Source organism: Phyllopteryx taeniolatus, chromosome 5 (assembly GCF_024500385.1).
Source record: "Phyllopteryx taeniolatus isolate TA_2022b chromosome 5, UOR_Ptae_1.2, whole genome shotgun sequence".
Lineage (NCBI taxonomy): Eukaryota > Metazoa > Chordata > Actinopteri > Syngnathiformes > Syngnathidae > Phyllopteryx > Phyllopteryx taeniolatus.
In genome coordinates this window covers 4,739,324-4,765,964 of record NC_084506.1, presented here as the reverse complement: position 1 = coordinate 4,765,964, position 26,641 = coordinate 4,739,324, and the positions used below count along the sequence as shown (strand labels likewise).

Below are 26,641 nucleotides of genomic sequence, written 5' to 3'. Positions count from 1 at the left end.
GCCTTGTGCACCACCTACTGCCCCTTTGTCACCCCCCACTGCACCTGACGAGCCCATGCAAATTGGTAACACACGAGATCCCCAGGAACGTCAGCGTCGCATCATCCAGCGGCTGTGGATTTATTGCGGTCAATCAGGTCACACTTCCTTAACACATGCCCCCTGCAACCAAAAGACCAGCTGCACCACGATCCGAGAGCGCCGTGGTGAGCCCAACCACCAGCACTGAAAGAAACCAGTGAACTAAATACAAACAAAATGACGAGACAAGGAATACCTGGACAAGACACGAGTGGCTGGAGGGAATTGATTGGTTGACACAAGGTAGAAGGTTGACAAGAACAAGACTAAATGAGCACTTTAGAGATGAACAACATAGGACACCGGAAAACATGAAACAAAACCAAACACTATCCAAACCGAAACATAGACCATGACAAATAGCCGTCTTAAAGTGAAGGCTAAATAATGTTTTATTTACCATTTGTAACTAATGTTCTGTGGCACATTGGTTGAGAATCACTGTACCACAGTGTGTGTTTATGGAGTCAGTGGGGGTTGGTTTAGGGTGGGGTTGGGGGCCATTAGGAGGCTTCTGTATGGGGGCCCAGAATTTGGTGCTATGCCCCTGCTTGCAAACAAAGCCCCACCTGGGCGGTCAGGTTCATATGGAGTTAGCAACTCATAAATATACTGTAGACAGGAAGCCTGACCGTTTATTGCATTAAAACTGTCACGATACAGTTGTATCAGGGTTGCATGGACCCAGAAGCAGACGGAGGAGGAAGAAGTCTAGGAGAATGGTTTTGAATAGATGATCTCCAAGGCGTGATGGTGGACCGTCAGGAGTAGGAATGTCCGGGAAGCGGTGGCGTGAGGAAGTGAAAGAGCTTGGTGCGTGGCTTGAGAGTACAGCGAGGCGGGGAGCACGGAAGGAGCACTGAGGATGAAGAAGAACACGGAGGTAAGTACGATGGTGGGGAGTAGCGTAGCCTACATGCGAGGAGAAAGCCGGTGTACCATGGATGAACGTTAATACTCTGGCGGTGGAATCCTGGATCTGGCAGGCTTAAATGCAGGCAATGATGAATGCTGATTGACAACAGATGCGCGGCCAAGACGGTGCTGATTACTGGGAAGAGAGAGAGAGGGAGAGGGGAGGGAGAGAGGGGCGGAAAGCGCCACCCACAACAAACCAGCTGGGGGCAGATGTGAAGTCTTTCGTCGGACACAGACAGAGCAGGCTCCGACAAACTCCCGGGTGTCTTTCACCAGGCTGGGCCACCAGAAGTGCTGTTGTATGAATTGGATGGTGCGGGTGGCTCTGGGATGACAGTTAAGTTTTGAATTGTGTGCCCACTGGAGAACATCAGAACCTGCCAAACTGGGTACAGGAGGGCCAGTCTTGGGATCCGGTGGGTTTTTTGAGCATTTTTAACCACCTGTTCGATCTTCCAAGTGGCTGCCCCAAGCTCTTGGTGGGAATAGGGCCCACCGAGCTTGTCGGGAGTTTAGACGTTTGGTGGAACGGAGATAGAAGAGATTTTTATGATCGGTCCATATAATAAACAGAGAATCGGTCCCCTCCAGCCAATGCCTCCACTCCACCAACACCCAGATGATGGCCACCAGCTCACGATTTCCTACGTCATTATTTTGCTCGGCTGGGGACATATGTCGGGGGAAAAAAAGCACAAGGATGTAGTTTCTGGGATTCGAGGTCCTGCTGAGAGAGAACGGACCCCCTCCAGTGTCAGAGGTGTCGGGGTGTCTCAGGATGGGGGCACTGGTGAATAATTCTTTGAAGTGCTCATAGGCTTGGGACGCTGCCGGGGTCCACTGAAAGGGAGAGTTGGTGGAGGTGAGACTGGTGAGAGCGACTGCCACTTTACTGTAATTGCGGATGAAGCAGCGGTAAAAATTGACGAAGCCTAGGAAACTTTGTAGTTCTTTGCAGATGGAGGGAATGGGCCAGTTGACGACTGCTTGGATCTTTGCCAGGTCTGGTTGTAATTGTCCTTTGGGAATAATATAGCCCAGGAAGTGTACGGAGGAGAGGTGGATTTCGGATTTTTCATGTTTGATAAAGAGGCGGTTCTCAAGGAGACGCTGGAGGACTTGGTGGACATGATGGCGATGTTCTTCAGGAGAAAGGTAGAAAATGAGGATGTTGTCTAAATAGACAAAAAACGAACCAGTTCAGCATATCACGGAGGACGTCATTAATGAAGGTTTGGGAAACGGCGGGGGCGTTGGTTAATCCAAATGGCATGACCAGGTATTCGAAGTGTCCAAGGGTGGTATTGAAAGCAGTTTTCCATTCATCCCCTTCTCTAATGCGGATGAGATGGTATGCATTGCGTAGATCCAATTTAGTGAATACCTGGGGGTCGCAGAGGGGTTCAAATGAGGGGTCAATAAGGGGTTGTGGAGATTTATTTTTTACGGTGATGTCATTGAGTCCAAGGTAATCGATGCAGGGGCGGAGAGTGGTGTTTTTCTTCTCAACGAAGAAAAAGCCGGCCCCCACGGGGGAAGAAGAGGGCTGGATGAGTCCAGAAGCCAGGGAGTCACGGCTATAATCCTCCAAAGCCTTTTTCTCAGGGCGGGAAAGGTTGGAGAGACGGCTGGAGGGGCGAGGGGCTCCCGACAGGAGATCGATCGCACAGTCATAAGGGCAGTGAGGGGGGAGTGAAATGGCAAGATCTTTACTGAAAACAGGAGAGAGGTCGTGATATTCTTCCAGCACTCGGGAGAGGTCGACCGGTGTGGCAGGTGGTTGAAGTTTGCTGGAGGGCGGCATATCAGAAAGCAGACAATGCGAATGGCAGTGAGAACTCCACCCGGTGATTGATAGGTGGGTACAGTCGATGGCAGGGTTGTACTTCATAAGCCAGGGGATTCCGAGGCGTAACGGAGTCTCAGGGGAGGAAATACCAAAAAGCTGGATGGTTTCACGATGATTACCTGAGATGAGTAGAGTAAACGGAACTGTTTGGTGGGTGACAGGGGAGATGAGTCGCCCATCCAGGGCTGTGACCTTTTTCGGCAAAGGGAGGGGTTTAAAAGGGAGTTGGAGCTGACGTGCTAAACCCTCATGAATAAAACTATCATCGACGCCCCTTAGCGCAGCAGCATCCCAGCCACACTCATCCGCAAGAATTTTGAATTCAACAGAATAGGATGCCACGGAACTAGAGCCCTGAGTGACCTTAAAGAGGCGTTGAGTGGTTTCCCTGCTCTGAACGGGGAGGTCGAAGACCTTTTTAATTTCGGAGGAAAATGATTCAAATGACGCGAGCACCATAGCACGGGTTCCCATTTAGCAGCTTTTCCGCATAGGAGGTTGGTGACAAATGTGACCTTGGATTGTTCGGTAGGGTAGTTCAACGGTTGCCGATTGAATACTAGGGCGCAAATTAAGAGGAATTGGCTGCATGAATCTAAGTTCCCAGAGTAGGGCTAGGGCGGAGGAACGTGAGTCTCTTTGTACAGGAGGTGGGATTGATCGGAGGCTGCGGACTCGGAAGGAATACTCACGGGAGGGTGGCTGGCGTGCATTTGGGAAGATACTTGTTGAGAGAGGGTGCTTAACTTTGTCCTGTCTACCAATGTGGGCGCCTTAACACCTCCGGGGTTGCTGGGTTCATGATGGCCAGAATATTCTGTCACGATACAATCATATCAGGGTTGACGGAAGAAGTCTTGGAGAACGTGCGGGAAGCGGTGGCGTGAGCAGGTGGAAGAGCTTGGCGGCGTGGCTGGTGAGAACAGTGAGGCGGGGAGCATGGAAGGAGCACTGAGGATGAAGAAGAACACGGAGTTAAGTACGCTTGCGGGGAGTAGCGTACCTTACATGCGAGGAGAAAGTCAGTGTACCACGTTGAACGTTAATACTCTGGCAGTGGAATCCTGTTTCTGGCAGACTTAAATGCAGGCAATGATGAATGCTGATTGACAACAGCTGCGCGGCCGAGGTGGTGATGATTACTCGGAAGAGAGAGAGGGAGGGAGAGAGAGGGCGAGAGGGGCGTAAAGCGCCACCCAAGCTCCAACAAAGGAACTGCAGGGACAGACCATGACAAAAACAATCTGATGTATCTTAAATTCAATTATAAATGTCACAGCTAGCCAGTTAGGGGGAGTAAGACTGGTTTGATGTGCACATAACTTGTGCCAAAGCATTACTAAATGACTTTGGTTACCTGCGAGTCAAAGAAAAGGTCAGTAAAAAAATAACACCTGTTATGGGCATCCTTGCAAACATTTTTAGATAAGACACCTAGGTGGGTAGATGGGTTGTTTCGAATGAAGATGAATATTTTGATTTGACTGTTTATTCATAGTGGTTTAGCTGAAGATTTTCATTTTCATGACTTCCATGTTCATGTATTAGGAAAGTTAACATGAGCCTACAGTAAAAGATCTATCTACGAACATATGAACATACATACAGTACAGTACATACTACATTTCAACCAAAAGGGGCCTTCCCTCTAATACATGCCGTGCATGCGCTCATACTGGGTATTTCATCCTCCTAAGGTAAACAAATGTCTTCCTCAAACAGATGCCACCACTTTTTTAATTGCATCAGTTCGTTGATCCTTAGGTTGTTACCTGCTGAGCCTTTTTAAATTATGTTACTTACCCTAACAGCAGCATCAAAGAAAGAATGTTAACAGTAACAATTAAACGCAACAATTATTACATGGTTTAATAATATTTTAAAAAGGTGCTTGTACAAATAAAGCTTAGTCACCTGATAGACAACTTCCCCTCTCTGCAGGTGAGTAATTAAATGCCCAAGTCCACTATGAGGAAATGCAGCACAGTACAGTTTATACTGGTGACAAAAGGAAAATAATTTAAAAAGATTTTTGGGTTGTTGCTCTTGCGGTAGAAATAAGAGTGTTTGTGTGAATTGGTAAAACATTCTCACTGGGTTAAGTAGAGGTTCAGATGAAGTAGATTTTTGAACTGGTTCCATCTAGGCAAATAAGTCAGTCATGCATTGTCTAAAGAGTCGTTACTGTGTTTAGTTGATCTTTCCTGTCTCTAATGAACCAGAGCTTGTTGTTATTATAAAGTGTGTTATTTTTTCAAATCACACTTATCTAATGAACATCTGTTCCATTTGCCTCAGTGGTAACCTGCACACACAGACAATTTTTTTAATTGGTTAAAAACAAAAACAGCCCGTTTTAAATGTTCTGACTACAGTGGAACCTCCAAAGTCGAAATCTGCTGTAATCAAAAACATACAAACACTCTCATTGAGTTAACTCACTAAAACATTTTGTTAACATACAAATCAGCGCAATAAAAGTCATGTTGTAACACATCACAGTTCGGTTTTTTTCACTTAAACTGTTAGTAAAATGTGTAAAAGTATTAAATCATCCTGTTACGTAATGTAAAACATTAAATCAGCAATGAAAACGCTACCTTTTGATAACAATTTACAAGCTTCCAATTGGTGGCTAACTAGCTGGCATGGGTAGCTAATGTAGGAGCTCACATGTTCACTCACAGCTCCTTCTTGTCACATGGAACACAAAAACTTAACTGGACTCAAATACGTGACACCAGTCACAAGAGCCAATCAAAATCCTTTACTCACAAAAAAACTTTACTAATCTTGTTCAATTGTCAACCAAGCAGTGTCGAACAAGCTTTGTAATGTTTGTTATATTGCTTGTTTGACAATGACATTGTTGATCTGGAACTGTGCAAAATAAATTTGTCTGGTGAGATATTTGTATTACTTGGTGAGAAGGGATTTGCCTTCTGTTGGGATCACATGACACAGGATTGAAAAAAAAAACTTTTGAAGAGAGAAAAAAACAAATGTTGTTACTTCACGTGTGTTGAAGCCTGTTTGGTCTGCCATCTCAGAGCCCTGAGCTCTGCCCCAGAGGGCATGTGTGTGTGTGTGTGTGTGTGTTTGGTTTCTTGCAGGTGTGGTGCATTGGAGCTACTCAGCAGCTGTTTTCTATCCCCAATTAGCTGCCCTATTTAAAATGGCCCTGGACTCCACCACCGCCAGATTATCTACTATCTCCTTTGAGTTTGTAATCTCACGATTCGCTACCCTTTAGCCCCCTTACGACTTTTGACAATTGTTCTGATCCGCTCTTGCTCTTTGTCACACCCTGCCACCTGCCTCTGTTCCCTGCCAACCTGTATTTGTTTCCTGCCACTTACTGACCATCGGACTCGTCCGTTGCAAGCCTGCTCATCTCCAGAACCTGCCAACCCGGACACAGCCCATGAAACCTCATTTTCAGACTACCACAGATACTGCAACTGGATCTAAGGAACTCAGGATCTGTAAGCACAGGAGCAGAAAACAACAGAAATGAGGCTAACATGGCTGAGCAATTGTGCCACAAAGCGGTAACCCATCTCGCAGCTCTACCACGCAGAAGGTTAATTACAATTAACAATTTTAACTTTATCAGTGGCACAACTTAGTGGCTGCAGATCAAACACTAGAGAACAGTTTAAAAATAAAATTGGCAACAGGAACCTACATCCCCATAGTCAGGCTCGGGAGGGGGAATGTGAGGTTCTTTATGGTGGTGGGGGGGGGGGGGGGGGGGGGGTTCCCAGAGAATTTTGTCCTTTCGTCCGATGTGGGCGCCTTTGTGAACGAACGCTTCCCTTAAACGCTTCCGGTGTCGCTGGGTTCATGCTGGCCAGAGTATTTGCTCACGGTTTGAAACCAAATGGGTGCTGGCATATCTGAGCCGATTTCCGGTCTGGTCGCCCCCCTCTACTTGACTGCTCTGCCAGTTTTAATGCATCATACACCCGTCTGTGGGGGGAGGGCAGGATTGGGCTGGGAACGCCACCCCCCAAGACCCAAGGTGGAGGAACAGTTAGAAAGAGGAATGAAGATTAGCCGAAGTAAAACAGAATGTTCATGAATGAGAGGGGTGTAGGACTTTAAATACTTGGGGTCTACAGTCCAGAGCAATGGTAAGTGTGGTAAGGAAGTAAAGAAACAGGTCCAAGCAGGTTGGAACAGGTGGAGGAAGGTGTCAGGTGTGTTATGTGAGAGAAGAGTCTCTGCTAGGATGAAGGGCAACGTTTAAAAGACAGTGGTGAGGCCAGCCATGATCTACGGATTAAAGACGGTGGCACTAAAGAGACAACAGGAAGCAGAGCTGGGGGTGGTGGAAATGAAGATGTTCAGGTTTGCTCTAGGAGTGACCAGGTTGGATAAAATTTCAACTGATAACAAGCTCATCAGAGGGACAGCCAAGGTTCAATGTTTTGGAGACAAAGTTAGAGAGAGCAGACTTCGATGGTTTGGACACGTCCAGAGGAGAAATAATGAGTATATTGGTAGAATGGTGCTGAGAATGGAGCTGCCAGGCAAGAGAGCTAGAGGAAGACCAAAGAGAAGGTTGATGGATGTCGTGAGGGAAGACATGAGGGCAGTTGGTGTTACAGAGGAGGTTGCAGGAGATAGGCTTACACGGAAAAGGATGACACACTGTGGCGACCTCTAACGGGACAAGCCGAAAGGAAAAGAATAAGAAAAATTGTCAGATGGCACACAACCAGGCAAAGGAATCAAGAATCTCGAGTTAGCATGTTGAGGAAGGGTAACCGGCATGGTGGGCGAATGGTTAGCACATGTGCCTCACAGTTCTGGAGACCGTGGATCAAATCCTGGCCCCGCCTGTGTGGAGTTTGCATGTTCTCCCTGCGCCTGGGTGGGTTTTCTCCGGGCACTCTGGTTTCCTCCCACATCCCAAAAACATGCGTGGTAGGTTGATTGAGGACTCTAAATTACCCGTAGGTGTGAATTTTTGGGTGCGAATGGTTGTTTGTGCCCTGCGATTGGCTGGCGACCGGTTCAGGGTGTACCCCGCCTCCCGCCCGAAGATAGCTGGGATAGGCTCCAGCAGCCCGCGACCCTAGTGAGGATAAGCGGCAAGGAAAATGGATGGCTGGAGGAAGGGTAACCAGCTATCTACGTATATATGCAATTGATTTTTTTCATTCTGCTGATATTTCTTTCTAACGCCATACATTCTATGATGAGATTTCGCCAAATCTATTCAGATACCATCCTCAAATCCTTTCACAATTCCATCTCAAATGCTCGCATATATACGTGTGGGGAAAAAAAACATTTGCTATGTACTATTATCATAAAAATAATACATATTTTAAATATGAAATACTTCACTCTGAGTGTGTGGAGTGTGCAGTTAATCTCTATAATTTCACTTTTTGAATTGGGCTACCTAATAAAAGATTTACACTATTCATGTGTGAGCATGATTGACATGAACTCGTGAATGCCAGTGATGTGTGCGAGGTGATTGACGTGCTCGCATGAACGCATTTGCGTAGTGTTGATGAGAGCAAGACGCGTGTGTATGAGAGCATTTGAGTAGTGTCAATGAGAGCATTTGAGTAGTCAATGAGAGCATTTGAGTAGTGTTAATGAGAGCAAGACTCGTGTGTATTAGAGCATTTGTGTAGTGTTCATGAGAGCAAGACTCGTGCATATAAGAGCATTTGAGTAGTGTCAATGAGAGCATTTGAGTAGTGTAAATGAGAGCATTTGACTCGTGTAAATGAGAGCATTTGACTCGTGTAAATGAGAGCATTTGAGTAGTGTTAATGAGAGCAAGACTCGTGTGTATTAGAGCATTTGTGTAGTGTCAATGAGAGCAAGACTCGTGCATATGAGAGCATTTGAGTAGTGTAAATGAGAGCATTTGACTCGTGTAAATGAGATCATTTGAGTAGTGTTAATGAGAGCAAGACTCGTGTGTATGAGAGCATTTGAGTATTGTCAATGAGAGCATTTGAGTAGTGTAAATGAGAGCATTTGAGTAGTGTTAATGAGAGCAAGACTCGTGTGTATGAGAGCATTTGAGTAGTGTCAATGAGAGCATTTGAGTAGTGTAAATGAGAGCATTTGAGTAGTGTAAATGAGAGCATTTGACTTGTGTAAATGAGAGCATTTGAGTAGTGTTAATGAGAGCAAGACTTGTGTGTATGAGAGCATTTGAGTAGTATCAATGAGAGCATTTGAGTTGTCAATGAGAACATTTGAGTGGTGTTAATGAGCGCAAGACTCGTGTGCATGAGAGTGTTTGAGTAGTACTTATGAGCCTTTCAGTAGTTTGAATGTGTGAAAGCAGTTGAATAGTAAGTGTGAGAGCTAATCCTGAAAAATGTCCCTAACGGCCCCTCATAGTTTTTTGTTTATACTGCCCTGCGATTGGCTGGCAAACAATTCAGGGTGTCGCCCCCCGCCTCCGCGTCGACGCCCGTCTCCAAGCAGCAAATCTTGAATGAGGCATCGTCACTGTTCTCCACTATGCCACATCTAATATGGCGGCGTAATTGATGTACAATTCAGAAATTAAGGTGGTGTGTATTTATAAAAATATGGTTATCACTGCCATGATATTCGTGTATTTGGTTTCGGTGTATATGCGTGCGGATTCTCTGATGCGATCAGTGACTGTAAACACATTGAAGTTGAATTTGTGTAACTTGAAATATTACGTGTAGCAGACAATCAGAAATTGAATATAGGAATTAAATTGGGATTGTGCCTTGAGTATAAATTCAGCCATATGTGCTAAATTGTCTCTTTCTTCGTTTTTATTCTGAAGGGAAAAGGACTGTCGGGTGTGTACGCACCAATAATCGGTTGTGAGACACGGAACTAATATTTGCACCCTTTTTTCCCCTGCGGACTGACAACAACAGCGCGCACCTTTGCTCGGAAGAATAGATATATCATAACAACCTTTCAACAGCGTTTACCCAGGTTTGACCAATTCAGACAAACGAAATGTGTGTTTTTCAGCTCATTGTGGTTATTAGCTGATTGACGGTTTGATCCGCCACATTGTTCACGGGTGTGCCTTTTTGTAGTTTGCCAACACGTTTGAGGATGTCAGTGTCTGCGTTTAAATAAACGGCAACGAAAATACTTTTTATTGTTCGTTTTTAAGTAATCACGTTTGACGTAGAACGCGCCAAGACCGTTTGCTTACATATCACAAAACAAACAAACAAACAAACAAACAAAAATGCCCAATTCAAACTGACTGGAACTAAAATTAAATGAGTTTGAGTTTGGCAGGCATGGTTTCTGTTAATATGTATTTTTCGTACAGGTATGTGTGAGGCAGTAGAGAAGGATCTGTATGCTGTTCTCGGAGCCAGCCCTTCAGATTCACTCCAGCAGCTCCGACACAGATATCAGAAGCTGGCCTTACAGGTAAAATGATGCATATGTATATGGTTGTTTAGTTGATTTCGGGCACTTTGGATTTTTGTTTTTCTCAAAAATAAAATGTCACAAAAACTATATATGCACCTACCTTACCTTAATTGTCATCTTTTTGTCAGAATCTGTTCATGTCCATATATATTGATTTCAGAGATATGTATTTTTAATTTGTTCTTTTTGTCAGATACCCTATAGCAGGGGTGTCAAACTCTTGTCTCGGGCTGCATTGTAGTTATGATTTCCCTCAGACGGCAGTTAGAACAGTGAAACCATATAAATGTTTAATCACCAAAACATATTTTTACCCTTACACAACAAATTGAGGGATAACTAGTTTTGAAATCAGAAGACAAGGATAATAGTTTGTTCAAGTTGTTCAAGTTACTGTGGAAGAAGGGTTTGGTAACAGAAAAATGCAATATCTCAACATTATTGTTGATTATTATGACAATTTGGAATTTGGGTACAGATTTTAGCAAAAATCACAGAGGTTGATGAGCATGATTTGCTTTCGCGGGCCACATAAAATGATGTGGCGGGCCGCATCTGGCCCCGGCCTTGAGTTTGACACCTATGCCCTAGCGAAATGTCATTACCGCCACAATGGCATATTGATTATAAATTGATTAATCTTTTGTTGGTAATGACGTGATGGTAAAGACATTTTTAGCTAACTGTGCAATGCTCGTAGAGTTAGCTTAAAATTTTCTTTTAGCTAGCCCTGTACAACATTTTTATATGATTATCAAGTTTTTACAGGAAAATCTTTAAACATATTAACACTGCAAGTCATTTGGTAATGACATGCAATAAAAATATTATGTGACTTAAGGGTACAAATGAGGAAAAAACTAACTCTTCCAGATTTTATAATGTCTGACTTCTCTCTGGCCTAGCATGTGCTTGAGTGACAAGACAAAATGACACAGGGAATTCAATAAATGATTTTGAATAAACTTTATTGATCTGAAAATGGTCAATGTGCCGGTAATGACAGCAACTATAAGGGACAGACATATTTTAGTAAAAATAAAAGACAGAATTTGAAATGTTTTGGATATATGATGAGAAATCATTAATTCAATTATATTTTAAGGAATTTATGGTAAAGGTTGCACCATTTCAGCATTTTTTAGTAGAAAAATATAGCTTCATATATCCAAACCTTGTGCTAGGGACAGAGTGAAAACTGTAAAATACCACCATAAAACCACTCAAAAAATGTCAAAATATACGAATATTAACATGAAATTTTAGACAACACTTATAATTAGGCACGCCCACTGCTGGTTATTGAAAAAAATCTATTTAAATATATTTTTTCTTTAAATTTTACATCAAGACCACAAAAAGGCCCGTAATCAAATAAACAGCCATATAGTGGATCTCTTTCTGGGCAGCAAGGTGCGGTAATGATTAGTACATCTGCTTGACCGTCTCGAGGTTCTTGGTTTGAAATTGAACTCAGGGTTTCTGCCGGTACTTCGGCGTTCCAAAAACATGTTAGATTAATTGAAGAAGCTAAATTGTCGAGAGATGTAAATGTGAGTGTGGATGGCTGTTTGTCTATATATGCCCTGTGATGGGCTGGCGACTCGTCCAGGGTGTACCCCGCCTCTTTCCAAAAGTCCGCAGTGGCTCATCTCTCGCCCCCCCCCCCCCTACTCCCCTACTACCTTCCCTCCCACCACGCACACACACACACACACACACACACACACACACACACACACACACACACACACAACCGGTCAGAGCATTCTGAACCACTTGGACGATATGATATCCAATACAATAGCTGTATTCAATATTCTTTATATTCTTTTTCAGTTTTCAATATTCTTCTACGACCGCCCCCTCAAAACAGTGTGATTTGAGCCAGGGACTAAAAAGAGGGTGAAAGGTGTGCAATAATTGTTGATCCTTGTGGTAATTTGACAATAGAGTTGTTTTAACAAACAAAAACCAAAAAAAAATTGCTTTAATGCTCTTGTGTGTGGCCAAAAGTATGTGGAGGGTTGATTTTTGTCACCCTCGAGCAGGGGTGTCAAACTCAATTTAGTTTGTGGACTACATTCACCCCAACGTGATCTTACGTGGGCCGGACCGGTATATTCATGTCGTAATAAGCTCTAAATAACAACTATTCAAAAATGTTCACATTGTTTTGGTCCAAATAATTACAAGTATATTCAGAAAATATTCACATTCATTGATTATTATCTTGTTGCAATTGTTGTTGCAAATCATATGAGCAATCTGGCATTTATTGACAAAAACAATTGCAATTTCAACAATGTTACGAATCAGTTTTTTCATTTACACGTGCAACTTACAAAATCAAAGTTGATCTACCAGCATGCGCTTTATGATTGCATTCACTAACTGTCAGCTTATCACTACCAATATTCTGAAACAAATACTTCAAAGAAGTGTAGTGTGTTTAATATTGCATAATGTTATGTTAACCCAGTGCATCTCAAATAGTGAGGCGCGACCCCCTAGTGTGAGACCCTGAAGAACATTATTTGCCGTACTAGAATAAAGTGTAATTGCACATCTACTGCAGTAAATGGCAGTCTATATCTCTTTCTTTTGTACTTTCTTCAACGTTTATAAGGATTAGATTATATTATCCTTTATATACAATGTTATATAGAGGTGTACTCGCTGGGGCTGCGGGTGGGGGGGGTCGCACATTTTTGGATCTCTGCACTGACCCGGAGAGGGCACTCCATCCTTTTCCGACTGAGGACCATGGCCCCAGATTTGGTTGATTTGGATTGGTTTTCATCCCAGCCGCTTCACTCTCGGCTGCGAACCGTTCCAGTGAAAGTTGGAGATCACGGCTTGATGCAGCCATCAGAAACACATCATCTTCAAAAAGTAGCGACGTGATACTAATGTCATCAAACCAGACCCCCTCAACACCCCGGCTGTGCTTGGATATTCTGTCCATAAAGGTAATGAACAGAATCTGTGACAAAGGGCAGCCTTGGAGTCCTTGGAGTCCAACTCTCACTGGAAACAAATCCGACTTACTGCCGGCAATGTGGACTAAACTCTTACACCGGTCGTACAGGGACAGAACAGCCCGGTACACCATACTCCCGGAGCACCCGTCACAGGACTCCCTGATGGACATGGTCGAATGCCTTCTCCAAGTGCACGAAACAAATGTAAACTGGTTGGGCAAGCTCCAATGCACCCTCGAGGACCCTGCTGAAGGTCTTGAGCTGTTCCACGGCCGGGACGAAAACCACACTGCTCCTCCTAAATCTGAGATTCCAATTTCTGATGGACCCTCCTCTCCAGAACTCCTGAATAGACGTTACCAGGGAAGCTGAGGAGTGTGATCTCCCAAAAGTTGGAACACACCCTCGGGCCCCCTTTGTCCATGTGATGTTGCAGAGGTATTTCAGCTGACAGCCCCACAACGTCCAGATCCTTTAGCAACTCCGGGGAGATCCGCCTCTGGGGCCCTGCAACCGAGGAGCTTTTTAACCACCTTGGTGACTTCAATCCCAGAGATGGAAGAACCCGCCTCACAGTCCCCAGACTCTGCTTCTTAATAAGAAAGCGTGTCGGTGGAATTGAAGTCTTCCAAGTGTTTGGCCCACCGACTCACAATGACCCGAGTTGAGATCAGCAGCACCCCGTCTGCACTATACACGGTGCACTGCTTCCCCCTCCTGAGATGCCGGATGGTGGACCAGAATTTCCTCAAAGCCTTCCTGAAGTCGTTCTCTATGGCCTCAGCAAACACCAAAGCTGCGTTGTGCTTACCCAGTCGGTACCCATCAGCTGCCTCCGGAGTCCCACAGGCCCAAAAGGCCTGATAGGACTCCTTCATCAGCTTGACTGCATCCCTTACTGCTGGTGTCCACCAATGGGTTGGGCGATTGCTGCCACGACAGGCTCTGACCACCTTTGGGCCACAGCTCTGGTCGGCTGCCTCAACAATGGCACCCAATCACGCCCCTCCAGGTCTCAATGTCATTGCCTATGTGAGCGTTGGAGTCCCAAAGCAAAACGAGGGAGTTCCCAGCGGGAGCGCTCTCTATCACCCCCTCCAAGGACGCCAAAAAGGGTTGGTACTCTGAACTGCTGTTTGGTGCATAGGAACAAACAAAGGTTAGGACCCGTCCCCCCACCTGAAGGCTGAGGGAGGGTACCCTCTCGTCATGGTAAACCCCAAACCCTAACATATCAACGCACAGGTTCCTACAGGTGTTTAGACACCAAAAAAATAATAATCCCACTGCTCAACTCGACAGTAGCACTGCTTTCCTCATTTTCCCACATCCTGTCCTATCCTTTTCTGTCCTCTCTTATCTGGTTCTCTTGTTTAGTTATTGCATGTCCTCACCTGGTGTCCCCCCCCCTCCAACCCCTACCCCCCCCCCAATCTACAAATAACTGTTGTAATGTTACTTGTGTTTAAATATCTAGACTGTCTCACTATTGTTCTGCTGTGGTTCTCACCCCTAGACCCCTTGTCCCCCTTTCTGTCCCCAAAAGCCCTTTTCTGTCTGGCTGCAGTTTCAATAAACATCAGATTAATTAAAAGAGAAAAATTAACCAGAGGAAGTATTTCTATTCCAGCACAAAGGCATACAGATCCACTATTCTGCAAGGCCATGCAGCTGAGCAGGACAGGTTTAAAAAAAAAAAAAAAAAAAAAGAGAAGACTGGTATCGGAGCCCAAGCTGTGTGTGGAGGTGAGCCCGACTATATCTCGTTGGAGCTTCTCAACCTCGCACACCAGCTCCGGCTCTTTCCCTCCCAGAAAGGTGACATTCCACGTCCCAAGAGTCAGTGTCTGTAGCCTTGGCCCGCCACCCAGCTCACTATGCACCCGACCCACAGGTGGAGAGCTCATAGGAAGGGGGACCCACGTTGCCTCTTCAGGCTGTGCCCGGCCGGCTGGGCCATAAATTAGAAAACCATGAAAAATAATCAAAATAAATAGTAAATACAAATTATACTGGATAAGTGCAAAACCACAAAGTTCAATTCAGTTTTTTTTTTTCCCACTGTCAGTATATGGTGGGACCATCATTTGCCTACTCCACATGTGCGAAAATACACTTTTGAACTTCATGCTGCAAATGGATTTTAGTTTTATTGACAATCGCTGTTCCTCCTGTTTTAAGTCTTGGCCTCTGAGGGCCAGTGTGGTAAACTCAATGAGATGCACATTTGCAATAAAAAAAGGAGAAGTCACAATCAAATGTTGTTATTATAATTTTTTTTTCACACAGTTTGAAGAATAATATGCCGTGAAAGATTATTGGCCCCCTTCTCAAATTCTTATATTTTTGCATAGTTTCCCGACCTAAATGTTTAAGATCCTCAAACAAATGTAATTAGACAAATATAACCCAAGTGAACTTAAAATGCTGTTTTTAAATAGTGATTTAATTTATAATGGAAAAAACGACTCAAAGTTACCTGGCCTTCTGTTTAAAAGTAATGGCTCCCTAAACCTAATAACTGGTTGGGCCATTCTCAGCAGCAACAACTGAAATCCAGCGTTTTATGTAACAGGCAATGAGTCTTTCACATCTCTGTGGAATTACAACCCCAATTCCAGTGAAGTTGGGACGTTGTGTTAAACATAAATAAAAACAAAACACAATGTGGCCGGCTGGTTAGAGCGTCTGCCTGACAGTCCTGAGGACCGGGGTTCAATCCCCGGCCCCGCCTGTGTGGAGTTTGCATGTTCTCCCCGTGCCTGTGTGGGTTTTCTCCAGGCACTCCGGTTTCCTCCCACATCCCAAAAACATGCATGGTAGGTTAATTGACAACTCTAAATTGCCCGTAGGTGTGAATGTGAGTGCAAATGGTTGTTTTTTTGTATGTGCCCTGCGATTGGCTGGCAACCAGTTCAGGGTGTACCCCGCCTCCTGCCCGATGATAGCTGGGATAGGCTCCAGCATGCCCGCGACCCTAGTGAGGAGAAGCGGCTCAGAAAATGGATGGATGGATGGACAATGATTTTGCAAATGATGTTCAACCTATATTTAATCGAATACACTACAAAGACAAAATATTTAATGTTCAAACTGATAAACTTGATTGTTTTTAGCAAATAATCATGAACTGAGAATTTTATGGCTGCAACACGTTCCAAAAAAGCTGGGACATGGTCATGTTTACCACTGTGTTACATCACCTTTTCTTTTAACAACATTCAATAAACGTTTGGGAACTGAGGACACTAATTGTTGAAGCTTTGTAGGTGGAATTCTTTCCCATTCTTGCTTGATGTACAGCTTCAGCTGTCCAACAGTCCGGGGTCTCCGTTGTCGTATTTTACGCTTCATAATGCGCCACACATTTTCAATGAGAGACAGGTCTGGACTGCAGGCAGGCCAGTCTAGTACCCGCATTCTTTTACTACGAAGCCACGCTGTTGTAACACACGCAGAATGTGGTTTGACATTGTCTTGCTGAAATAAGCAGTGGCGTCCATGAAAAAGATGTTGCTTGGATGGCAACATATGTTTCTCCAAAACCTGTCTGTACCTTTTTAGCATTAATGGTGCCTTCACAGATGTGTTAAGTTACCCATGCCATTGGCACTAATGGGTTAGTGGCCCGGAGGACACGACATCCACAATTTCCAAAATAAATTTGAAATGTGGACTCGTTGGACCACAGAACACTTTTTCACTTTGCAGCAGTCCATCTTAGATGAGCTCGGTCCCAGAGAAACCGGTGGTGTTTCTGGGTGTTGTTGATAAAAGGCTTTTACTTTGCATAGTAGAGTTTCAAGTTGCACTTACGGCTGTAACGTCGAACTGTATTTACTGACATTGGTTTTCTGAAGTGTTCCTGAGCCCATGTGATGATATCCTTTACAGATTGATGTCGGTTTTTGATGCAGTGCCGCCTGTGGGATCAAAGGTCACAGCATTCAATGTTGGTTTTCAGCCTTGCCGCTTTCATTCAGTGATTTCTCCAGATTCTCTGAACCTTTTGATGATATTATGGACCGTAGATGATAAAAATCCCTAAATTCCTTGCAATTGTACGGTGAGGAACATTGTCCTTAAACTGTTCGACTATTTTCTCATGTACTTGTTCACAAAGAGGTGAACCTCGCCACATCTTGGCTTGTGAATGACTGAGCAATTCAGGGAAGCTCCTTTTATACCCAATCATGGCACCCACCTGTCAACTTTTTCAGTCTTTTTTGCCACCTGTCCCTGCTTTTTTGGAATGTGTTGCAGCCATAAAATGATTAATGATTATTTGCTAAAAACAATAAAGTTTATCAGTTTGAATATTAAATATTTTTAGTGTATTCCATTAAATATAGGTTGAACAGGATTTGCAAATCGTTGTATTCTGTTTTTATTTATGTTTAACACAATGTCACAACTTCATTGGAATTGGGGTTGTAAAGTGAAACTTTGTGATGTGACCCCATTTGTGTTGAAAGTTGCTTTGGGTGAGTTGTATTACATTGCGATCCAGTGAATATATGAGTCACCGAAGCCAAATTTGTGAAGTACATCAAAAAGAAAACACCAGTTAACAATGTCAAAAGCTTTTTCTGCGTCTAGTGACAAGACAATCGTTTTTAGGTTATTATGCTGAGACATACTTATTGTGTTTATCAGTCGCCTGACATTGTTGGTGGAGCTCTGTCCTTGAATGAAACCTGTTTGGTCAGAAAGTATTAACGACGGGAGAATTTCTTTCTCGTCTGTTGGCTCAAGCCTTAGAGATGACTTTGATGTCTGTATTAATTAGTGATAGCGGTCGGTAATTAGCCTGAAGAGTGTGGTCTTTCCTTGGTTTCAGTAATAATTTTATTGCAGCTGTATTCATATGACTTCTAAACAGGCCTTTGTCTTTTATCTCTATCACCATTCTGAAAAACAGTGGTTCTAGTATACACCAGAAATGTTTATCGAACTCAGTGGAAAACCCATCATTGCCTGAAGCTCTTCCTTTAAGGCCTTATGTAACTGCGAGGGTTTATGGGGCATCTAAAAACTCTTTACTTTCTGAAGTTAATTGAGGGATGTTTAGGTTATTGAAAAATGTTTCAGTTGTTTTTATTCGGCTTATAATGGGATGAATACAAACTACTGTAGTAGTTGTAAAATATATTATGAATATCCTGTGGTGATTGAGTAAATTTGCTATTTGAGTCTTGGACAGATGTAATTGTTTTTTTCTTTGTTACGTTAAAGTTGTTTTGTGAGAAATTTTCCTGATTTATTGTGCTTGAAATTAGTGTATCTAAGCTGTTGTAGTAGGAACTCCGTTCTTTTTGATAATATGCAATCAAGTTGTTGTTTAGCATTATAAATTTGGTTCCTAAGTAGCCACTTCTTGAGCTTGAGGGGTTTGTGTGTCCCAATGATCCTAGGAGCTAAGTTGTCTGGGGCTTTATGCCCCTGGCAGGGTCACCCATGGCAAACAGGTCCTAGGTGAGGGACCAGACAACGCACAGCTCCAAAAACGCCTATGATGTTTAAGAATTCAGGAGGACGTTTTCCCTTGCCTGGACCTGCAGATGTTTAAGGCACTACATACATTCACACATCTTTAGGGTGCTGGTTGGCCCGGGTGGGGGTGACGGTTGCAGGTCACCCCACCACACACCACCACGGTACAGGGATAATGGTTGCCAGTCGGGGACCTGGTAACCTTAGTTAAAGGGTGGGTGGTGGGTTTTCACATTTCTCTTAGCTTGACTCCTGGGGCCTGTGACAACCCCCCCCGGTTGTCGGGCCGCGGAGGGGTGGGGGTCCGCCCCCTGCCCCTGTGTTCTTTAAACCAGTGGAAACTGCACTAAGATCTAACCAGACCAAGATAGACACCTTTGTGTGAGGTGTCCAAGAAGCTTTTAGAAACTTTCCCTTGTTGTGTTTTAGTACTTTCATGCATTTTAAAAAAATAGGTGTGGAACTCTTGTTGTATTATGTTTCCACTAGTCCACTGTATTGTATATTGGTTTTGGATAAAAACGTAATTAATTTAGGAAAAGAATACAGTGGAAGCGACGCCTCCGCGGTTTAGCTAAATTTTTACGTTTAACGTTATAATCAAACTGTTTCTGTCTCGTAAAGGGGCACCACATTTATTTTTGGATGTGTAAAATTTTGTTAATGGGGTGAAAAACCTCGATCAGCCTCATCTGAAGGTTGCTACAGCAATGAAATACGTGTCCTCGATTTCAGCGGCTTTACTCTTAAACTCAAGCACACACAACGCACGACAGGAAGTAGGATTTTATTGAAAATTTAATTAAATCTAAAAGGGAAAACTACAGGGAAACAACGCAGAGGGACTGGACCACAAATATTTCAAGCAAACGTATGTAAAGAACAAATTGTTGAGTAAATGACTGAACTTGTGATGTGAGGGTGGAAACATCATGCGCGGTGAGTTGGGAATTTCTGTTACCGTTAATTTAAACCAAAATATGCACCAATTTGTACTGAGTAAGACAGCACGTTGAACTCACGTTGCATAGAACACAATTTCGGCAGGCTGGTCGATCTTCCCGATGGTTGGACAAGGACGCCGAAAAGGGTGGTTGGAAGAAAAAGGAGAAGGGAAAAAAAAAAAAAAAGGAATCGAAGTGCAGAGTAGCCGGAGCACGTGCAGTGGCGAAAAGGGGAAAAGTTTAGGGGAAAAACTTGCAATTTCTTCTTAACGGATCTTTTACCGTAAACTGCCCCCACACACACCCAAAAGTGTAGTTTTGGGGTGCCAGCAGGTGCTTCCTGCGGTCCGCGCTTGGCGGTGCGGTAGGAAGGTTCGGTGCATCTCCGCCACCTTGTGGTGAGAGGTGGGGCTCCCCGTCTGGGCGGCAGTTTCTTCTGTAAGTTGAAAAACGAGAGTGAGCCCAGAAAAAAAGGGGCTTCAGCCTTTTATGCACAGGAGAGAGGGGGTCTGGCCCAGAGACCAAACAGAAGGCAGACCGTGCCTCTTAGTATGGATTTTCATTTTAGGATTATTAGTGGTTTTCAACCAGTGGAAACAAAAGATTAATTATTGGATCTAAGATAACGAAATCGGTTCCTCGCTTTGCATTGTCACACACACACACCCTGTTAAATCTATGCAATGAGTTTAAAATTTTATGTGGCGGCTGAGAGTATTTTAATATTTGGAACATGACATTTGAGTTGTTTGAGGTGAAACATCTCATCTGATTCAGTTGGCAATCAGATTTGAGATCAGACCTCTGGCAAGCAAACATCAGTGACATTGGTGTCATGATTTATACTGGGCGCAAAGTTGGTAAAATATTAAACAAACATTCAAATTCGGAGAAATCTGTGGCGGTAACTCTCCACCCCCAGCGGGTGTCGCTTGTGTTGCATCAATTGTCCCAGAGGGACTTGCATGCATTTCAAAGGAGCAAATGGTTCTTTGAAATGTTATTTTGAGTTTCTTGGAACGGAGGGTTTTCCAAACTTTTGGTTGGTATCTTGGTCCTGCGCACCATGATGACTGGAAGCCCACATTTTTCGGGGAGCTGTTAATTAGGTTATGGTACGGGTGACATAAACCAGGCTTCTTGTGACCGTCTGTTTCAGCAGGGCAGAAGGTGAGAATGGAGAACTATCAGAACTGTGGACATCTGGTTTATGGCGTGTCTGTTACACACGCTTTTGCTGCACATTAAATGTTTTTTTGTTCCCCCCCTCCTAGAATGTCCATCTCTTTCTTATGTGTGTTCTCCCAATGCTTGTTTGTTTTAACAGTGTCACCCGGACCGTCTTGGAGATGTGTGTGACTCAGAAGCAGAGTCTGGAATGAAGATGTTTCTTGAAATAGATGCAGCCTGGAAAATCCTGTGTGAGCATGAAACTAGGAATCAATATGATCAACAGAGGAGAGGTAACAACCTATCAACGCCAGACAGTAGTGGTTGAAAGAGCATTTGGTTCAAAAGTACTAGCCTTTAGCAGTGCAACATGGTCGATAACATAAATATTAGGGATGTCACAATATTGGGAAATTGAAAAATTAAAAGTTCCTCTATTGTTGTGGTCTTTTCTCTGTGTAAAATAATGAGCTGTTTGTGTTACAATTTTGTTTTGGGACACCTATACGAAGCCACGCCGCTTAGCCAGGCTGCTAGAGTGCTTCACTTCCTTATTCGATTGTAAACACACCCAATTGGATGCTTTACCCATGTGACTGTGTGGGTACGTCGCAAGAAATACACTGATTGTGCTGTCTGTGTTGGAAGGGATGTGGAAGCGCAACTTGCTACGGCGTACTATGTCAGTCAGAGTGTTGCCAGCATCCTGGCTCGAGGCGGCCGCCACCAGGAAGCTCTGTGAATCGGCACTTGCGTCCCACCGCCCCAGCGTCTGTCCCCTCCTCGAAGAGAGGTTCTGCCGAATTATTGAAGCATATTGTACCAGTGTCACTCTTCAGTCGTGTTCTAGTGAGGGTTTATCCATCCATCCATTTTTCTGTACCGCTTATCCTCACTAGGTGTGCTGGCGCTTATTCCGGCTATCTTTGGGCAAGAGGCGGGGTACACCCTGAACGCCAGCTAATCGCAGGGCACATTTAAACAAACAACCATTCGCCCTCACATTCATACCTACGGGCAATTTAGAGTCTTCAATCAACCGACCTCGCATGTTTTTGGGATGTGGGAGGAAACTGGAGTACCGTGAGAAAACCCACGCACGCACGGGGAGAACATGCAAACTCCACACAGGTGGGGCCGGGATTTGAACCCCGGTCCTCAGAACTTTGAGGCAGATGTGCTAACCAGTCGTGCATCATGCCATGAGGGTTTATCTCAAGCCAAAAGTCGTGTGTGAAAGAACATCACACGAAGGAGGGAGTGAGGATTCTGATTCCCGTTACAACATATCCATCCGCCAAACATGAAAAAATGAAATAATAAAATAGGTCCACTCCAGATAAATACAGACATCAATGCAAAAATAATCTTTCATACTTCCCTCGCTTGAATTGAAATGTCCACATTTCAAAGGCTGCTCAGACATATCAATAATTTTACAATATCACAAAGTGGAGGAAGTGAAGCAAAGTAGGAGTCCCATGATTATTTATTGGTACTTGGCTGTTTCTAAACCTGCTTAGCCTTTAAGAATGTTCCTCTGTTTCTGACTTAAAAATTACAATTTTTCGCTCCAAAAAACATTGAAAAGCAAACTGTACAAAACTGTGAATCACAGTTTTATCACAGAGACACTCGCGAAGGTGGAAGAACGTTGGGGCGTATGTGACAGAGCGCACTTACATCACCAATGCATGGGAAGTAGAATACAGAAGTGAAGTTCTTCGGTTGAAGGAGCGGCAACATGCGACGCCCAGTTGAGAAGAGAAAAAAGAGACAGAAATGGCAAACGTGTGGTAGCATTTCATAGTGAGATGCAAGGCGAGCACACGTTCAATGTAACCTGGACCTTTCCGCCAAAGACGCAGCATCGTGGGACCCGAGAGAAGGTGATAGCATAGCGTAAATCAGTGAGATTAACGTCAGTCTACTTGACTAACATAACGTTTCTCTTAATTATGAGTGCTGTCGAACGAAAGTTCATGAACTAGTTCATATTTTGGGCGAACATGAACTGAACTCTGTTCCTTTCCGCTTGATTAACGTTAAGAAAACGCTCTTTCTGGCGTCTGTGAACGGTTTTCGAAGGACTGTTCATTTTCATTCAAGCCTCCATACACAGTTTGGGCTCTGGTACCAGTCCTCTCGAGAGGGGTTGGACTCTCTTCCACTCTGGAGTTGCCCACGGTGAGCGGCGCCGAGGAGGTGTGGGTATACTTATTGCACCCCGGCTCGGCGCCTGTACGTTGGGGTTCACCCCGGTGGACGAGAGGGTAGCCTCCCTCCCCCTTCGGGCGGCATGACGGGTCCTGACTGTTGTTTGTGCCTATGCACCAAACAGCAGTTAAGAGTACCCACCCTTTTTGGAGTCCTTAGAGGGGGTGCTGGAGAGTGCTCCCGCTGGGGACTCCCATCATTCTGCTGGGGGACTTCAATGCTCACGTGGGCAAAGACAGTGAGACCTGGAAGGGTGTGATTGGGAGGAACGGACCCCCGATCATAACCCGAGCGGTGTTCTGTTATTGGACTTCTGTGCTCATCACGGATCGTCCATAACGAACACCATGTTCAATCATAAGGGTGTCCACACGTACACCAGGACACCCTAGGTCGCAGTTTAATGATCGACTTTGTGGTCGTATCATCAGACTTGCGGCCGCATGTCTTGGACACTCGGGTGAAGAGATGGGCGGAGCTGTCAACTGATCACCACCTGGTGGTGAGTTGGCTCCGATGGTGTGCCAAGATGCCGGTCCGGCGTGGCATCCCCAAACGTATTTTGAGGGTCTGCTGGGAACGTCAGGCAGAATTCCCTGCCAGAAGCAGTTTCAACTCACATCTCCGACAGAACTTTGGTCATGTTCCGGGGGAGTCGAGGGACATCGAGTCCGAGTGGACCATGTTCCGGGCCTCCATTGCTGATGCGGGCAACCGGAGCTGCGGCCGTAAGGTGGTCGTTGCCTGTCGTGGTGGCAATCCCCAAACCCCTTGGTGGACACCAACGGTGAGGGATGCCGTCAAGGTGAAGGAGGAGTCATATTGGCCCTTTTTGGCCTGTGGGACTCCTGAGGCAGCTGATGGGTACCGGCTGGCCAAGCGGAATGCAGCTTTGGTGGTCGCTGAAGCAAAAACTTGTTTGGTGAGGCCTTGGAGAAATACTCCCGGACGGCTTCGAGGAAATTGTGGTCCACCATCCGGCGTTTCAGGAGGGGGAAGCAGCGCAGCATCAACACTGTGTATAGTGGGGTTGGGGTGCTGCTGACCTCGACTCGGGACGTTTTGAATCGGTGGAGAGAATACTTCGAAGACCTCTTTAATTCCACCGACACGCCTTCCCATGAGGAAGCAGCATCTGGGTTCTTGTAGGCGGGGTTGAGGTCACCGAGGTGGTTAAAAAGCTCCTTGGTGACAAGGCCCCGGGAGTGGATGAGATTCGCCCGGCATTCCTAAAGGCTCTGGATGTTGTGGGGCTGTCCTGTTTGCCACGCCTGTGCAACATCGCGGGGACAGTGCCTCTCGATTGGCAGACGGGTGGTTGTCCGCTAATGCTGCCCTTTGTCACTGATTCTATTCATAACTTTAATGGACACAATTTCTAGATGCAGTCGAGGTGTAGAGGGGGTCCGGTTTGATGGCCTCTGAATTGCATCTCTGCTTTTTGCAGATGATGTGGTTCTGTTTGCTTCATCAAGCCGTGATCTCCAACTCTCACTGGAGCGGTTCGCTGCAGAGTGTGAACACCTCCAAATCTGAGACCATGGTCCTCAGTCGGAAAAGGGTGGCGTGCCCTCTCCATGTCGGGGATGAGATCCTACCCCAAGTGGAGGAGTTCAAGTATCTTTGGGTCTTCTTCACGAGTGAGGGAAGAATGGAACGGGAGATCGACAGGCGGATCGGTGCAGCGTCTGCAGTGATGCAGACTTTGTATTGGTCCGTTGTGGTAAAGAAGGAGCTAAGCCGAAAAGCGACGTTCTCCATTTACCCGTCGATCTACGTTCCTACCCTCACCGATGGTCACGAGCTGTGGGTCGTGACCGAAAGAACAAGAATCCCGGATACAAGCGGCCGAAATGTGTTTCCTCCACAGGGTAGCCGGGCTCTCCCTTAGAGAGAGGGTGAGAAGCTTGGTCGTCCGGGAGGATCTCAGAGTAGAGCCGCTGCTCCTCCACATCGAGAGGAGCCAGATGAGGTGGCTGGGGCATCTGATTCGTTTTCCTCCCGGACTCCTCCCTGGTGAGGTGTTTTGGGCACGTCCCACTGGAAGGAGACCCCGGGGATGACCCAGGACACGCTGGAGAGACTACGTCTCTCGACTGGCCTGGGAACGCCTCAGGATCCCTCCGGAAGAGCTGGTTGAAGTGGCTGGGGAGAGGGAAGTCTGGGTGTCCCTGCTAAAGCTTCTGTCCCCGCGACCCGACCTCGGATAAGCGTAAGTAAATGGATGGATATATATATTTATATGTATGTACAGTCTCCTCCAAAAGTATTGTAATTCCTTTGTATTTTTTTGCATACTGAATACATTTGAGTTTCAGAACAAAGGATGAATATGAGACCAAAGTTCAGAATTCCAGCTTTTCTTTCATAATATTTACATCTAGATGTATTAAACAACTCGGGCAGAGCACCTTTTGTTTGAAGCCACGTGGTTTTCCAGAGAGCAAAAGTATTGGAACATGTGACTGATGGGCGTTTCTAGTTTCTTAGGCGTTGCCTTTTTGATTGATTGCTTAAACATTCGATAGTGTTGTTTTTGGCTCCGGGTTTCACATGTGAAAACTGCTGTTAAGCAAACATGAAGACCAGAGAGCTGTCCATGGGAGAAAAGCAAACCATTGTGAAGCTGAAAGAAGAGGGAAAATCGATCAGAGCTATTGCACAAACAAAGGGCTTAGCCAACACAACAATTTTGGAATGTTCTGAAAAAGAAAGAAACTACTGGTGTACTAAGCAACAGACATCGAACAGGTCGGCCAAGGGTATCAACAGCAGTTGATACAACATTGTGCAGCAGTTGAAACGTGAGCGCTGTGAAGAAACACTCAAAGACAACACTCAGTGACATCACTGCCGACCTCCACAGGGCATGGGTGAAGGGATCACAATCAATTGTTTGAAGAAGACTTCGAGAGAAGAAATATACAGGCCATAACACGAGATGCAAACCACTCATCATCAAAAAGAATCAGAAGGCCAGATTGGAGTTTGCAAATGATTACAGAAATGAGTCACAAAGGTTTTGGAACAAAGTTTTATGGACTGATGAGACCAAGAATAACCTCTTCCAAAGTGATGGAAAAGCCAAAAAAAGAAAGGATATGCTTATGATCCAAAACGCAAAAGCTCATCTGTGAAGCATGGTGGAGGTAATGTCATGGTTTGGGCTTGCATGGCTGCTTCTGGAATGGGCTCACTCGTCTTTATTGATGTAACGAAACAATTTTGTCTGGCAATTTACAGAAAAAATGCAGCCTAGTTAATCGGGAGAAGATTCATCATGCAACAAGACAATGACCCAAAACACACTGCCAACACAAAGGACTTCATCAGGGGAACAACTGGAAGGTCTTAGACTGGCCAAGTCACTCACCAGACCTTAACCCAGGGGTGCCCAAACTTTTTGGCTCAGGGGCCACATTGCCGTAAAAAAATTGTCATCCGGGCAAGCATTAATTTTACATGCTACCGACGAGGGTAATGCTTTTTTGTATTTTTATTTTACTTTGTTTTACTATGCTGTCTGCTGCTAGGTAGATCTTATAACTGCCTGACCTGGATAA

General features: G+C 44.9%; 1 protein-coding gene across 9 annotated transcripts in view; it reads left to right on the top strand.

Moving 5' to 3' along the window:
• The first annotated feature begins 9,299 nt into the window (after positions 1 to 9,299).
• The window catches only part of dnajc24 (DnaJ (Hsp40) homolog, subfamily C, member 24), a 36,123-nt gene continuing 18,781 nt past the window's right edge, over positions 9,300 to 26,641 (top strand). For 5 of the 9 annotated variants that reach the window (XM_061772910.1, XM_061772908.1, XM_061772909.1 and 2 more), the window contains exons 1-3: positions 9,681 to 9,811; positions 10,164 to 10,267; positions 21,019 to 21,154. In XM_061772910.1, coding sequence (XP_061628894.1) covers positions 10,166 to 10,267; positions 21,019 to 21,154 — 238 coding nt within the window. In that variant the 5' untranslated portion in view covers positions 9,681 to 9,811; positions 10,164 to 10,165. Of the gene's footprint in view, positions 9,403 to 9,680; positions 9,838 to 10,163; positions 10,268 to 21,018; positions 21,155 to 26,641 lie in introns of those variants that run through there. The other 4 variants (XM_061772904.1, XM_061772905.1, XM_061772902.1 and 1 more) reach the window with 4 other exon arrangements.